At 39.4% G+C, this 15,301-nt stretch overlaps 2 protein-coding genes across 2 annotated transcripts in view; one reads left to right on the forward strand and one right to left on the reverse strand.

Moving 5' to 3' along the window:
- The window catches only part of OSBPL10 (oxysterol binding protein like 10), an 89,172-nt gene extending 86,654 nt beyond the window's left edge, over window positions 1-2,518 (forward strand). Inside the window, exons 12-13 of the mRNA XM_026842909.1 lie at window positions 235-388; window positions 1,154-2,518. Of these exons, the coding sequence (XP_026698710.1) occupies window positions 235-388; window positions 1,154-1,198 (199 nt within the window). The 3' untranslated portion in view covers window positions 1,199-2,518. The remainder of the gene's footprint in view (window positions 1-234; window positions 389-1,153) is intronic.
- Window positions 2,519-6,280: 3,762 nt separating this feature from the next.
- STT3B (STT3B, catalytic subunit of the oligosaccharyltransferase complex) overlaps window positions 6,281-15,301 on the reverse strand; it is a 32,513-nt gene continuing 23,492 nt past the window's right edge. The window contains exons 12-16 of the mRNA XM_026843654.1: window positions 14,806-14,977; window positions 12,287-12,460; window positions 11,164-11,277; window positions 9,900-10,112; window positions 6,281-7,947 (exon numbers count right to left, since the gene is read on the reverse strand). Of these exons, the coding sequence (XP_026699455.1) occupies window positions 7,867-7,947; window positions 9,900-10,112; window positions 11,164-11,277; window positions 12,287-12,460; window positions 14,806-14,977 (754 nt within the window). The 3' untranslated portion in view covers window positions 6,281-7,866. The remainder of the gene's footprint in view (window positions 7,948-9,899; window positions 10,113-11,163; window positions 11,278-12,286; window positions 12,461-14,805; window positions 14,978-15,301) is intronic.

Raw genomic sequence — 15,301 nt, forward strand, 5'->3', positions numbered from 1 at the left:
TGAGAAAGTTAACTTGCATGGCAAAACACTGGGAGTTGAGCAAATCTGACAGTCTGGTCCACAAATGTGATGAATGTCCTAGGAGCGATGGTTCGCAAGCTGTATGACTTGCAGAAATGGCACGGGCAGAAGGTAGCATGGCATTGGCTGCCTCTCGCTGTCCTGTTGTCTAGCCAGGCACTCGGCTGCGGCAGAATTGTCTCACTCCGTTGCTTGTGCTCCTTCGTCACGCAGGCGCCTTTGGCAACACGTCACCAATTCTCTGAAAGAAGGGAATATTGATGCAGCAACAGAACACAAGCACTGCCTTGAAGAGAGACAGCGAGCAGAGGAGAGGCAACGCGTGGCTCTTACAACGGCCTGGAAACCAAAATATTTTGCCAAAGAGGTACCTTCAGTGTCTTGTGTTAAAGACCCTATAGCATGTTTCTACATACGGGAGGATGCTGGGGCAGATGAATTTGTCTGTGGTTCTTACCACTGACTATTGTTGTTATATACCACTGATTGTTTCCAATTCTGTTTTTGCCAGAGTCTGGCTCTTAAGGGCAATAGATTTTTTCCATATCTGTATTGTAAACTTGTTCATTTTCCTTCAGTTTGATTTAGTTCAACCTGAACTTTTGGTATCTTATGTTAGGCACTTAAAGCTACGTTTTTTACCTTAAAATCCACACCTTAATTTGAAAATGCCGTGTACTTGCATCCCCCACTGATCTTGATCTCAGCATACTAAAGTAAACACCATTTAGGAATATTTGGCCAGTGTAAGTAAGCATAGACATCTTAAACACAGTCTTGGGTTCCATCTGCTTGAAATGAAACAGATTTTACTAAGTTTGTCTTTGCCCTTTCTTAGAGGGAAGTAAGACAGACTTGAGGGAATTGCTGTTTGACTGTGTTGTTACATTAACCAGTACACGCAGCTGTTTAAACCAGCAGTTCATCTGTTGTCTCTTCCCATTGGTTCTCTTCCTGCTTGAAATTTTTTCCCTCCCACCCAGATTACCTGTATGTTAACATTAAGCACAGACTTTTCAGGTGGCAGAGATGATTTCTTGTATTGATTTGTATTATTTTAGCTTTTATATGGACATACATAGATACAGTGTGTATAAATCTTGTTTGTAAACTCTCCCTAATTTTCTTGCAGGGCGATGGTTGGCTATACTTGAATCCTCTCTGGAAGACCCATTGATGGGATAGAGCAGTTGCCTCATAACTTTACCTTAAAGGCATTCAAATGACACAGTATATAACTTCAAGATGTCACTGAATAGGTCCTGTTATCAGAAGATACAAATGAGAAGCTATATACTGTGAATGATGCATCTCAAAATAACCACAAGCTCAAGTTTATTCAGGAGCCATTTTGTGTGTATGGATACACAAACACACACACACACGTCCATATATACACAATATATACATGCAGTGTGTATGTGTTTGTGTGTGTATTATTCACACTACACGTAAACAAGTATAAACACTAACAGTGATTTAAAGACCTTTTCCTCTAAGTTTTAGGGCATAGAACTCCAGCTGGACTCAGCTGGGGTTTCCCGAGTTGTGTGCTTGCAGGATCAGGCCCTACGCTAGTATTTAAGAAAATACTTTTTTATTAATACTGGTTAAGGTTTTTCTATTTTTCACTTTTGCCAAAAATGTTTTGCACTTCAAGTGTGACGTGTCTCTTAATGGCAGTCATTCTGTCTAAACAGTCATTGAGTAACTCACTTCGACACAAGAATGATACACTGACAGCGCGCTCACTCGCTCTTCGGGATGCTGATTTAAGAGCATGTCTCCTGTCACTTACAAGTGTGAATTTTCTGCCACCTTATAAGAAGTAGCAATACCTTCTCAAGAACGTTGTTCGCACTAACCCCTCGCATCCTCACTTTTTTGTTTGTTGGTGCTTCCAGCTGTTGGATAGGTCTCTGGTCAGCAGTGACCAGCTGCTCGGGTAGTTTTGAGCTTGCTGTGTAACGTTCTCCGGCCGCTTATGCCAGTGCTTTTGGGTTATGTGTTCCTCTAAAGTCCTTCTGGCAGACGGAGCCGTGGTGTTCCCGCTTGCCCTTGCCGCAGCCTCGCAGCCCCATGTGAGAGGCATCGCAGGCGGTTGGGCCGTGCCCGAGGCACCCCTTTGCAGTTAAACCCCTGCTGCCACGTTCCGGCTAGGAGGCCGGGCTGGGTCGGAGCCCTGTCCCCACGGGCCGCTGTGCTGGGTGGGCAGGCGCCTTCCCCGCCGGCCGAGAGGTGCCGAAAAAAACCGGACACGGCTCCTCCGCTCAGAGCCCTGAATTCCCTATTGTGGCTCCAAGCAGTCCTGTCTCCTTACTACTTTTGCTTTTGACCCAGCTGATTGCTTCTGGATGAAATATTTGGATGAACAGAGATGATATAACTAGCCTTTTCAGATGAATGATTTTCTGACGTAAAAGTAACAATTTATTAAATTATTACAGTGAGAGAATAACTTTGTTAATGAAACGGGATATAATTTGTTTTGTGAAGTAAAAAAAAAAGTAAACAGTCCTGTAGCTCAATCTTTGTAAGGTAACCACTGACACACTAGAAGTGGATTTTAAAAGCATGTTAAGGCTTTGTTGCTTTTTTTTTTTTTTTTTTTTTTTTTTTTTTTTCCTAATTGAAAGTGAAGATGTTTTTAAGAGAAGTGACAACTAAAAGCAAATGTAAAATGTGCTGACTTCAACTCAGTCCCCGTAAAGAAACCACTGTATTTCTAACCTATGTAGCATGGATGCCTACTTTTCTGTAGTACTGATTAATTTTGTGCCTTTTGTCTGCTTTCTTAATACAAGAACTTTATGCTTTATAGGTATTACACAGATATGGTTAGGTCAGAGCGCAGCTTCTCTCTGTTCTTGTGCTTCCTGCATTTTATTTTTTTGGTAATGTTAAAATCTCTTCAGCAACTCAAGTCTAAAGGGAGGAGTGTGCAGAGGGAAACATGCCAGTAGTTGTTCACTTGGAGGTGGTATTTCAGCTCCCTATTTAATGAAGGTGTGACTCCTTTTTCCTCCTAAATGCTATTTTGTCTGCTTGTGTGTCACTTTTTTTGCACATTGGAAAGATTCATGTTATAATTTAAATCCTGTTTTTTAAAAAATAAGTGGACTGTATGAGCTTGGTTTTGTAACTGACACCTTTTTTTTTTAAAAAAAAAAAAAAAGGAAAAAATATCTTATTTTTTAGGAATAGTTGGTGTTTTCTGTAACAAAACCAAAATGATGCTGTCATGGTAATCACTGAACTACTACCAAGTATCGTCAGGAAAACGTGTGCTTTATCACCTGAAAGAATTTTTATAATGGATCTGCTTTTGTTCTAGAGGTTAGTCTGACAAGTAACTAGAAGTACTCAGTTTGTAATATAATCACAAAGAACAATCAAAAATGCAAAATTAAACATGTGGAACATCTTCCCAGAACTTCAACTTTCACACACCAAAGAACAAGCCACACACTTACTAAGAATAGCCATTGAAAACCTCTGTGTCAGGCATGCAGGCCTGCGCTCCTGGAAGAGTAGACCTCTTTCAGCTTTGATGGTGTGACTGTCGGGGCTACAGCGATGCTGTAGCTGTTCTTTTAAGGAGATTTTTGAATAATTTTATGCTTGTAATTTATTGAAGATTTTTTTTTCTGTCTGCATGGTTGGTTGTTTCTGCATGCCAAGACCATTCCACTTGTGCTCCTGTTAATGTTTTGTTCTGATGCTGTGAAGAATCCCAATGCCATTACCACTGTTTCTTTTCCAAAGTAACTTGGGAGAGGCAAACAAAAATAGTCCTTTCTGAAAAGATCCCATCAGCGAGAGATTCCAGAACAAGATTCACAAGTGTCATTTTACTTTTCTGATAGTTATATGTTCAGTATATTTTACAGGACTGAAAAGTAAATATTCATAAGCCTTATTCTGTAGGTTGTTCCGATAGCTGTCTTGGACTTGCAAGTAAATACTTTCCTTTTCGACTAGCCAATGTACATTTTTTTTTTTTTTTTTGTGCATACCTGTAGGAAGCCTATGCAACCTTTTTCTTTCTTAAATTGGAAATGTTCAGAAAGAAAATTTATACCTTTATCATTTAAAAGATGCTCTGGCAGTCTCTTCTGATTTGCCTTCCTTTCATAATTTGTGAATTTAAAAGAACAATGCTCATGAATAAAAGACTTGTTTCATTTAGAAGTGGGATGCCCTTTCTCTTTCCACTGAAGCATTAGTTGAGTGGTGTCAGTTACTCCGCTGTCCAGGAGCGGTGTGTGACACCTAGGGCACCCATGAGCCGCCTGCATGGTTCTGACAGAAGTGACTTGTCAGCTGAGTCCTGGCTGCGGGTGGGGTTTTTCTGCCCTGTTGATGCTGCCAGAGTCCCTACAGGTAAGTGTTTGTATACATTGGACAGCACCACACTGGAAAAACAAGGCTGGGCAGCACAACAGCTTTAGGCAAGGCTGGAGAACACAGGCCTGATTTTGACAAACAAAAAGGAAAGAGGTTAAGGTGTTCCCTTGTTTCTGAAAACTGTATTTCATTTAAACTTTGTCACTACAAGATTCTTGATTAGATACCTCTTAAAACACAACTCTAAGTTACTGCAGCATTGGACACTTGCATGGGGAGGAAAAAGGTGCTTAAAGGCATTGTGGGTCCCTGTCAACATTAAATAACACAGTTATGGTCTATTTTAAACATTCATCCACAGTGTTGGAAAATACCATGCCAGAACACCTTGTTTTTATGCAAAACAGAAAACAACACTGGTTGTAAATAGGACAGGAAACATGACCCAGGCCTGTTCCTTGCCTTTTGGTGCACTGCTTCAAGGCCACATCTCAGAGCAGTTTATACATTTGGTTTAAAAACGTTATTGAATTTTAGTCATAGCTAAATATGATTTATTGTCAGTTTTTACTCATAGTGGGATTGACATGTATAGAGGGCAGAGTCAAAACATTTAACTGTTTTTTCAAGAGTAGATCTATTGAGGTATTTAACCAATGACTTTTTTTTCCCCCTCCACAAGACAAAGTATTTATTCTGGGATTACTGATAGTACTGTCTGCCCTTGCTGCCTTCTACAGTGCTGATTATCTGATACAGAACTTAGGCAACAGTGGCTTCTAGGCACTTGCAGTTTTAGTTCATTAGCAAGTGAAGACCAGAGCTGGGCTTTAAGTTTGTTTTTGTTTTTACTTCAGATTTTACTTTTTTGGTGCAGTTATGCTTCAAAATCTTCCCTAGTAGAGCAACAGAAAGAGGACTGCAGCTAAGGAAATAAACTAATATGAAAGGTATATTTGATAATGATGTGGGATGTTAACATTCTTTGCTGGCTGAAGCATCGTTTCACACTCAGAGTAAAGAGATGTAAGTTAGTTTAGCTAAGTAATTCTAGAATGCAGATGGAGAACCAGGTAACCCACCTAGCAAGCAGATTTCCTGTAGAACCAAGGAGGGTGATACCATGCCTGCCAGTTCCTAGAAACAACAAACTTACAATGTGGCTGCCTTAATGACCCCAACTTTTCATTTTAAATGCAGAAAATTTGCAGAAGCCTTAAAGTCATTAGATTTAAGAATGCTCAGGTAAGTGGGAGGCAACTTCAGGCCCAAGCTGCTAAGATTCCCAGAGTGAGCTTATTTTTCTTTCACATATCTTTAAAAATGCTGTAAAATTTGACAGGATTCACTTATTTCTGCTCTATTAATGAGAACACTGTCAGCTAAGATAGAAAACAATCTGACAGAGCTGTGAAGATATCTAAAGATGAGAGGGCAGCCTGATTTCCTTTTTTGAAACAAGGCTGAGTTACTGCCAAACCACAGACTGACCAGCAACTGTCCTTCCAAGTGTTAGATGGCTCCTTTCTTACCGCTGGTGAGGGGCGAGGATGCAGCTTTGCTTGGAGAAAGCAAGGTATCAGAAGTCAGGCATTGCAGAGTCACCCCTTCGGCTTGTGGGCAAGCACCTGTAACAGCTTGAGCTTCTCCAGCTGCCAGAAGGATTCACTGCAAGAGTGTGTGCTTGGGAAAGATGGCTGCTGTTCTCTGAAAATATTACAGCTACCTTTTTCATCACAGCAGAGGCCCTGCCTTTGGTGGATGTGAAATAGCTGCTGTAGCTTCCTTGCAGCAACTTCATGAGGTCAGCAGACCTGCATTCTGGAGTTCAAATGACTTGACTTAATGTGGTAATTTATCACTAGGGCTATAAGCAACAAGTTAATCACAACAAAAAACTGACACAACACCCTTAACACAAAACTTGAATTAACTTTATTTTCCCCTACAGTCAACAACTGGTCTGCATTGAGCTTTAAAGCAACAAAATAAAATGAAATCTCCAAACGACAGGGGGCCAGAAATCCAGATTTAATTACCTTTGTGAAAATGTTGCAGCTGTAGTATTGGTCTGTATAAACCATCAAGTCAAAAATGAGTTCATAAATCAAAAAATATTCTACACCTTGGGAAAGAAGTCAGCAGTAACATTCTCACAGAACACTGTAAATTTACATTTTCTTCATGAAAGGTACATACTATTCTGCATTTACATCAAAGTATTGATGCAAGTTTTGTTTCTATAAAAAGGTACAACCTGTGGCAGGAAAACAAACTGCAAAACCCTTTCATTTTAATTAAAGAAAATTTTCAAGTCTGTATAAAGTTTTCCTATAGCTGGAAAGTGAACATGTTCAGTCTCCATTTATACTTCAGTGCATTTAATCTGACAGTTTTCACCACGTGTTGTGTTTTTTTTAAAAAAAAACCCCACAGTATAAAAGACAGACAAAGCAAATAGCACTACAGCAGGAATTTCTTCAGTTGATGTAAGCACTCTAAAAAAAACCGCAGAGAAACACATTTCCAGAAAAACTTTTACCCTCGTGAGAAAGGCAGTGAGGCAGGAAGAGGTCTGCAAATCCTCTACTCCGATAGCTACAGAAAAGGGGTTTTGTATACCTGTCAACCTTTTTTTGTCCCCCATTAAACAGGCTATACTTGTTTTACCAATGTAAACATTTACCTAAAGTAGTTTAATTTCTGGTTTGAAGCACCAGCCACTACCTGGTGCTCAGTTGTATGTTACTGTAGCATTCATTACTGTCGTTTCAGATTTTGCAGGATACAAATTTAGCCCTTGTATCTACGGTGTGCAAGATTTGCCTTGTCTACCTTGTGAAATGACGGTGTAAGGCAGCAACACTGCAATCCATGTTAAACAAAAGCAGCTTGTCTGACCTAAATTAGCATCCAATTAATCTGTCCTGTCCTCTCTTGTGAAAACTGCAGCTTTGCTTCTCTCCAGATCAAAACCAGCCTGCAGCAAGAATAAAAGGACACTGAAAGAAACCAGTGAAAAATAATCATGGGAGTAACTTATTTTGAAATTTAGTTTCAGAGAGCTCTGCTTCCTCTTAACTGTTGAAAACAAGTCATTGTTAGATTTCACCATTCCAGTTTGCATGCTGCTGCTATTCAGCTGAACAGTGTTTTCCAAAAAAGATTGACAAGTATGCATGTGCCAAGGACCAAATTACAGGGTTCTTTGGTGCAGTCAGTCCAAATTCACAACAGATTTGAAGGATAATATGTACCAATAAAAAACCGCTGCTAGACTTGGATAGCAGCTCTGTCTTGCTTCACATTACAAATCTAAAACAGCTGTTCTCAATAAGCCAATATTTTTAATCAGACATTGCCTGAAAATTTTGTACAATAATCTGGACCAATGATGGTTCTGTACCCTCATGTTGCTGTGAAACATGACTTGAGCTAAAGGCAAAGACTGGTTATCTCAAGGACAACTGCTTCGTATTAGCAATCAGAACAGTGTATTTAAACTGTCTTCCTGTTGGGTCTCTTGCCTTTCTTTAAAATTAGTTTATTCTTAATGTAGCCACGCTTCCTTTTGGAGGTCTAAAAAGAAAAACAGAATAAAATGTATTAGTTAATGATTTAGTTGTGACCGCGGTTTAAGGATGTGCATTTCAATGCTTGATCTTTAGACTGATTTTGAAGAGCTTAAATGGTAGACCCCCAACTAGGTATTATCCAGTTATTATTTTTGAAGTTTGGATTGTTAACTCATGCTCGATATTTGATTTTGCACAAGATGTACTTTTGCAAGCCCCATCTACCAGATCAGTAGAATTGTTTTCAAAGCTCGTGCTGACGCAGAATTAACCTACACAATAAAGCTCTAATATGCCCGAGGAGCACAAGCGGTGTATAGTGTTAGTTTTGTTCAAAAGTACCTTCTTGTGTCTTTTGCACTATTTGATTCTCTTATAAGTCAGCAAGATAACAGAGAGAAGTATTTGCTCAATGTAGCATTTTTCAAAATTAAGACAAAAACTGAATAATCCCATTTTAATCTTTAGTGCTCTGCTGTTGGTTGTAGGCTAGTTAGCACCTTCTGCTCAGGTGTCTTTATCAGCATATTTTAGAATTTTTTTTAAGGTAGTAACAGGGAGAAGCATTAATATTAGTCTTGGGTAATATTAACTTCAGAGTTGTATAAGTGGCAGGTAGAACTGTACATTCAACAACAAATTGCCTGCTACAACAAACTGGACAGTAGACAGCTCCCACACTTGCTGCACTTTGCTGTGCTTACCAGCAGCCTCTATTATGTCAATTAAATATAAAACTTTTCTCTTTTTAGTAGTAACAACAACAATACTATTAAAGTGATTTAGATACAAACAATAAGATTCCTAACATGGCAGAGTGATGGGAGATGGACTGAATTTCCAGTGTGAAATCAATTGTAAACCTGTGGCTACTAAGGAGCCCTCAGAATGCATTTAAAGAACTCGCCCCACGCTCTTTGCTGGTTTCTTAATGAGAAGTAGAGCCCCTTTGTACTGCAAGAGCTGGTGATGGATTGGAATTTGCATCAACTTTTACCCTGTCTTTAGATAGAGAACTGACACATCCCCAGATTAAGTGGGGTCAGTGCAGCTGTCATTAATACATATAGCCTTGCTTGTCACTTAAGAACAAAAGTTACGCTGCAAGTATATGATAGGCACAGGAAATTCCAGTAATTACCCTCCAAGGTAAGTCTAGCTTCAGTGGCCACTTCCAAATACCTTACATTGAGAACTTCCATCACATCACAAAAGTAAGCATCTTTACCCTCTAACGTTCTTAACTTGTATTTTCATGACAGTGTAAGTTTGCTGTCTCTACTTAATTCAGTTTGTTACACATTGTTTCTGACAGGATTCTGGAATTTCTTTTGCAAGATATATTTGAATATATAGCAAGCAGATGCTGTGAAGGAGAGGGTTGCTAAGAGGCTCCCCAAGTCCCCTGGTAACACATCTCTGAATAGGCTGAAGTAGTGCACCACAGCTAATGCTCTTAAAACCATGAAGATGACTTCAAAGAGTAAGCAGCCAGACACTAAAGTTCCGTCAACAAAAGTTTCATATTTAATTTATTTCATACAAAATTGCCATTTTTAAACTTCTAGGCATCACTACTTTCAAACAAAGTCAGAAAGCAACTTCCACATTATTTACTTAGTGAGCCATAGTTACTGAAACATGAATTGATGTATTTCAGAGATTATACTTCCAGTTATATGAAGACTTAAGAGTTGTAACAGCCAGTGACACACTCTATTTCCAGTTAGCATTCTGCCTAAAGAAAATCTAGCCTTGTGTCTTCACATGCTTTTAAGTTAAGCAGACAGTAAATTAACAATTATTACCAGCAGGCAGGTCTGATATTGGACACTAACATGAACAGTATCCATAACATTCTGGCTAGTGGAAATACATAATTCACCAGCTATGTGATTCACTTAAAAATAAACTGCCAGCTCCTGACCCCTTTCAGTTACTTCACTGGGAACCCACCTTCTTTGACAAATACTTCTGTTTCGGTACAATGTTGGTTACTCTAGGTTTATGATCCAACGTCTCTCTGTTGTCTAGTTGTTTCACCTTGTATATTCTAACAAGCCAGTGCTCTGAGGTAAAGGCTTCCTCCAGATGTTTAAATTTAATGTCTTTGTTGCCTATCTCAGCATTGCGTGTACGATCGAATCCTGGGGGTGTCCGAAAATCCAGCTATAAAAATTAAAGTTGCACATTAGTTGGAGATAAAAACCAAACCACCTGTCACTGCAAACTGTGGCATTTCACACCCCAAGGCAAGGCTTTCAGCTGGTCTAGTCAAAGGACGACACTTCTCTTGCATTTGTTACCATGACACAGAAAACTCTCCGAATTCCTTTTTACAATTGAGAAGAATTCATTTTGACTTCTACAGATGTCGTAGGAGATGGCACTTAATGTCCCAGCAGAGATACTGCATCTGCATTCAGAGATGAAACTACCCAAGGGAAGGTCTGTGGTGCAGCAGCCTGTGGTGGCTTGTCAGCACAGCTGCTCCCTCATGTTCTCTCTTCTACAGTGCCATGATTTGCACTTTCCGTTGTTCTCCATACAAGTTGGAAATAGTTCATGTTTATTGGTTAAATTTGACCCCTTTGTTTTACGAATAAGATCCACCAGCCTCGATTTTAGCTGAATAAAGGATTCTCGTACTAATACATCCGCATGAAGGGCCCTTGGCAGGAGAGGAAGGAAGACCAGGGAAGAAAAAAGCAAACAAGGCAGACTTCGCTACATACATATGCTTGATGATCTCAAAGGGGAGTGACAACTCCTGAGAATTATGCCCTTATTATCTAAGTGTAGTAGTGTTTAATACACTGATGTGACTTGGATAGTAATCAGGTGGTTCCTGACAGATATTAGTCAATTAACAGTTCCCCTTCCAGGTTGCTATTACAAAAAGCAAATCTAAAGCTCTCCACAACATAACAGTTAATGCTTCAGCAAGCATGCTGCATGGTGGAATTAAGATGCTCATCTGGGGCAATGTAAAGGACAGCAAAAAGCTAAGTACAAGTGTAGGTTAGCAGCAGAACTGCTTTTTTTCTGAAGGTGATACACAGTAGACCATGCCTAGGTGTGTTTTGATTTGTAACACTGACTTCTTACCTCTGATTCTGCTATTACAAGCAACACTCAATCTAGAAAATGGAAAATATATCAAAATAACATTTGTTTTCTCACATTTCAATTAAGATTCAATAGAAGTTGTAGCACTAACCTGCATCTCTCCAAATCTGTAATAGGACATTTTATACATGAGGCAGTTCAGCAAAGTTGGAGAACCTGCCTTGTCTACCCGGAATTCTCCCTGAGGGGTAAAGTAATCACTTTCCTTTAAAAAGAAAACAAGATGCAAAGAGTCAGTACAAACTGAACCCATATTTAAGGCCATTTCTCATTCCCTTCTCCACAAACTTCATACAGAATCTAAACTGACGTTCACAGTTTAAAAGCCAATTTAAAGTCCTGAAACAGAAAGTGTTGGTGCTCATTAAAGGCAAAATAGTTACAGATTACTGCTTGTAACCCAGACCCCACTGGACCAAGCTTCCTAAATCCATATGATTGTGCTGGTACAAGTTTTGTCACTTCACAGTAGGCAGTTACTGGAAAACTGATCTCAAAAGTTAGCTAGGCATCTATCAAAATTATGCTTCAGAAAGGTGAAAAGCACCATGTTGTTAATATATGAGGTCTGCAGGGTTACCATAAACTTCATATGTGCACAGTGTTTAAACAAAACATTGCTGCTATTTTTATCTCCAGTACAAGATGAAACTATGCACGCAGGCTACTCCCTTAAGCCTGTGCCCAATATCTAGAAGGTTTTGTTAGGCTTAAGAAAATATTACTACAGACTTCTGTAATCTCTGAGATGTTTGAGTAACTTAAACTCTACATAAGTCAATATTAACATGTCTCCTACTATTCCAGAATTTGAAGAAACCTGTAACACCAACTATTTAAACAGTCTGAACACTTCTACTTTTTAAAAAGTATGATGGTGCACAGCGAGACACACAAGAATCACAAAAGATGTCCCATACTTTATTACCATGAAAAAAGATTGATAACCTTTTGAGGTTATTGACCTTTTAAAACCATAAATATTGAAAGAAAATGGGCTACAGGCCTCTGCACTCCTACTGTTGTAAGAAAACAATACATAACACATTTTTCAAATAAAACTGCATTAAGTAGTAGAAATTTCCCTCCACTGTCATGAACACTACCAGAAAAGCAATGACATAATTGAGGTTTTTTTTAAAAAAACGTAGAGATGAACATACAGAAATACAGTATTAGGCTGCTTCAGTCTTCCTGTGTACATTCCCACTTACCCGAATATCTTTGGGATGTTCCCCCTCTGCTATTCTCACCATCCACAAGAACTTATTAATATCATCACCAGAGTAGCCAATCACACCACCAAAAATAATCAAAACATAATCCACATCCAGGCTTCTCATGATCTCGTATGCTGCTGACTCATTTGATGACATAGCCTTTCCCACCTGTATCACAGCAAAAATATCTTAAATACCAGCATAGCTGCCCAGTGAACAGATCTGCAGACCTGACAGACCAAAGCCCAAGAATACACACTTGCAACCAAAGCCCACATTTTCATTCTAGATAAAGAAAATCCATTGTGAATATTTAGAAACTTCAAAAGCCCAACATTAATTGAAATATTTTCTCCTCTGTAAGAGGAGTGCTGCTGTTGAAATGAGTGTTTTGAGTATAAAAATGTAGCAATAAGGGTTTTCCTTTTGTGGCACCTACAGATTTTTCAAATTGTGGCTTTATTGCCAAAAACTTAGTACTGCAGAAAATAGCTAATCACAAGTTATTTTCAAAGCTTTAGACAGAGCCCAAAGTGAATAAATTATTTGAAATGTTAGTAATTTCTTGGTTTTGGGGTTTTTTTTCTTTCCTTTTTCTTTTTCTTGAGCTCTGCCCTTTGCTAATGAGGCAGTCATACTGCACTGCACTCAGCAGCATACAGGCACCCTCAGCATTAAATTCAAGGTAAATTTATGCAGAGAAAAATGTCTGAACAGAGGTATCCTTGAGCTAAAAGCATAATGTAGGTTTGGCCTTGAAAAACTTCTACAGCTGTATCCAGAACCTCTGCCACAGTCGCTTCCCACACTTAAAGAATTCACTTAGGTCAGTGGTTTTGTTTACTATTGAAGCTCTTGTACTTCAGGCATAATAGTAATGTATTGCTGTAGTAAAAGGGAGTAACTACAATGTAAACAATATTGCATACAAATTGGTAACATTCAGTTCAAAACATAATTAGAAAACACTAAGCTCTTAGACCAAGAAACTCAGCTTCTTGGCCATTATTCTCATCAAGGTGAAGCGTCTGGAAGATTTCCACTGCTGTGCAGGAGGAAGTAATCTAGACACATCTCTGTGGCACGCTTTGTTCAGAGTACAAGTTCAAGTATTCGCCACAACACACATTTATTCCTCGGGTCCTCCTTTAAGGAGTATTCATTCTGAAATGGAACATGGCAGCACCAGGTGTCATACTGGAGAGAATCCTTTATTAAAAGCCATCGTTGTTAACTGCTGTAATGCATCTGGTTACTGTGCTTGTGCAATACAGATGACTTCCGCAAGCCTCTCTGTTCACGTAATGCTGTCCTAAAGGGATCTGTTGGTTTAGATCCAGCATCTGCACTCCTACCCCTTGAGAAGAGGGTGGCCCATCATGCTATCAGAGTTGAGTGTCCATCAAAATGCACCAATGCTGTCGGCTCAACCACCAACCTTAGAGAAAGTGCCTCAGAGTACCTGGGAGGGCTTGCTGATTGATGTTAGCACCAACAGTGCAATTTCCCAAGCTTGCTTTGGGCTGACGTGAGCTCCCTGCCCAAAGCATGTACATGTGATCCCCCTTTCCCCAACACATATTTTTTCAGGACCTCTGTACACTCAAAGCATGGCTTAATTTGTTGATTTTGAACATTGCTTGTCTGCAGTCTGGTCTGGCTGCTGTACTGGCTACTGACACAGGACAAGAAACTATCTTAGTACATTCTTCAAGCCCTTCTCCCACTGCCATGTAGCATGACATAGGTCTTCTGGGAAGAAACAGCCACTGAGTGATGACTGATGTCATCACGGAGGGATGAGGGATGGTGAGTCATTATACCACACCTAGGAAGACTGCAACCCAGCTGCAGTACAGCACTTTTTTCTTTCTGAAAAAGTTGAAACTGCCCATGGTGGTGCCCCTGTAACCACAGGCAATGCTACCACCCTGCTTTTTAAAGCACATGCATAAAGCTTAAACTTACTCTTCAGAAGTGGAAGAAATTAAATGTACAGATGTTTTGTCTCACTGCAAATTTGAAAAGAATTGCATCAAATCTGCTTCCGTTGCTGTTCACAAACTTTCTCTAGTTTCCAAGATGCCTGAAAATTTGTTGTTTCATGTGGTCAGTTTTCACATACCATTCAAAAATCTGGTCAGCAAAGACACTGCTGAACTGAAACAATCCCGGTTTGGACAGCGCCAGAAAAGCTGTGGTACCAAGTAAGCTGCCGTAGCACCAATCATTAGGGGAATGGTTACATTAGGTTTTGTCTATCCTCCCACAAAGAAAAAAAGAGAAACTGAAGTGGAAGTGAAGTTTTGGAAACTCCAAGTAAACAAAATGGAAACTCCAAAACCAAAATTGATTCCTTCCAGCCCCAAGACTCCTTACACTTGAGTTCTAATAAATGCAAAAAATATGTTCTTTCCACTTCTGTGTTTCCTTAGTATCATATTTTCTATCAACAGACATTTACTATTTCCTAGTTGACTGCAGTGTAAACATTTTGGTGTTTCCACCCTTACCAGGGCTATGTGGCTGTTGTTCCAGGTATTGTTATCGACCAAGGTTGTCCGGTTTGCCATTCCTGCTATCTGATAGCCATAGTCCCACCATGACATCACTCTGGCATGCTCATCTGTGTTTTGCCTCAGCCAGTAGTAGGCCTCTCTGAAGTCATCTAGGATATTCCGAGTGCTGGAGAACAGAGTTCACTTTAGTCACATCGGTACAAATACTAGCAACAAATTAACCGAACCATGATAGATCAGAGCTCACAAACCCAGGTTTTCTTATCCGTTCAGCTCCCTTTGAGGGAGTCAACCAAAGGGCCAGAAGCTGAACTGTTTTTGAAGATGTGACTAAATGAATTTCCAGTCAAATAACATAAACAAGTTTTACCGATTAATTAAAAACTTTTTTTTTTAAACCATCATATTTATTGGCTTTGGATAGGATTATTTTTATGTATTTACATTAAATATTTCAGAAAATGTATCTTTTTGAAAATTAGAGTATTAA

The sequence above is a fragment of the Athene cunicularia genome (assembly GCF_003259725.1).
Source record: "Athene cunicularia isolate RWA chromosome 2 unlocalized genomic scaffold, athCun1 chr2_part1, whole genome shotgun sequence".
In the NCBI taxonomy this organism is placed as follows: domain Eukaryota; kingdom Metazoa; phylum Chordata; class Aves; order Strigiformes; family Strigidae; genus Athene; species Athene cunicularia.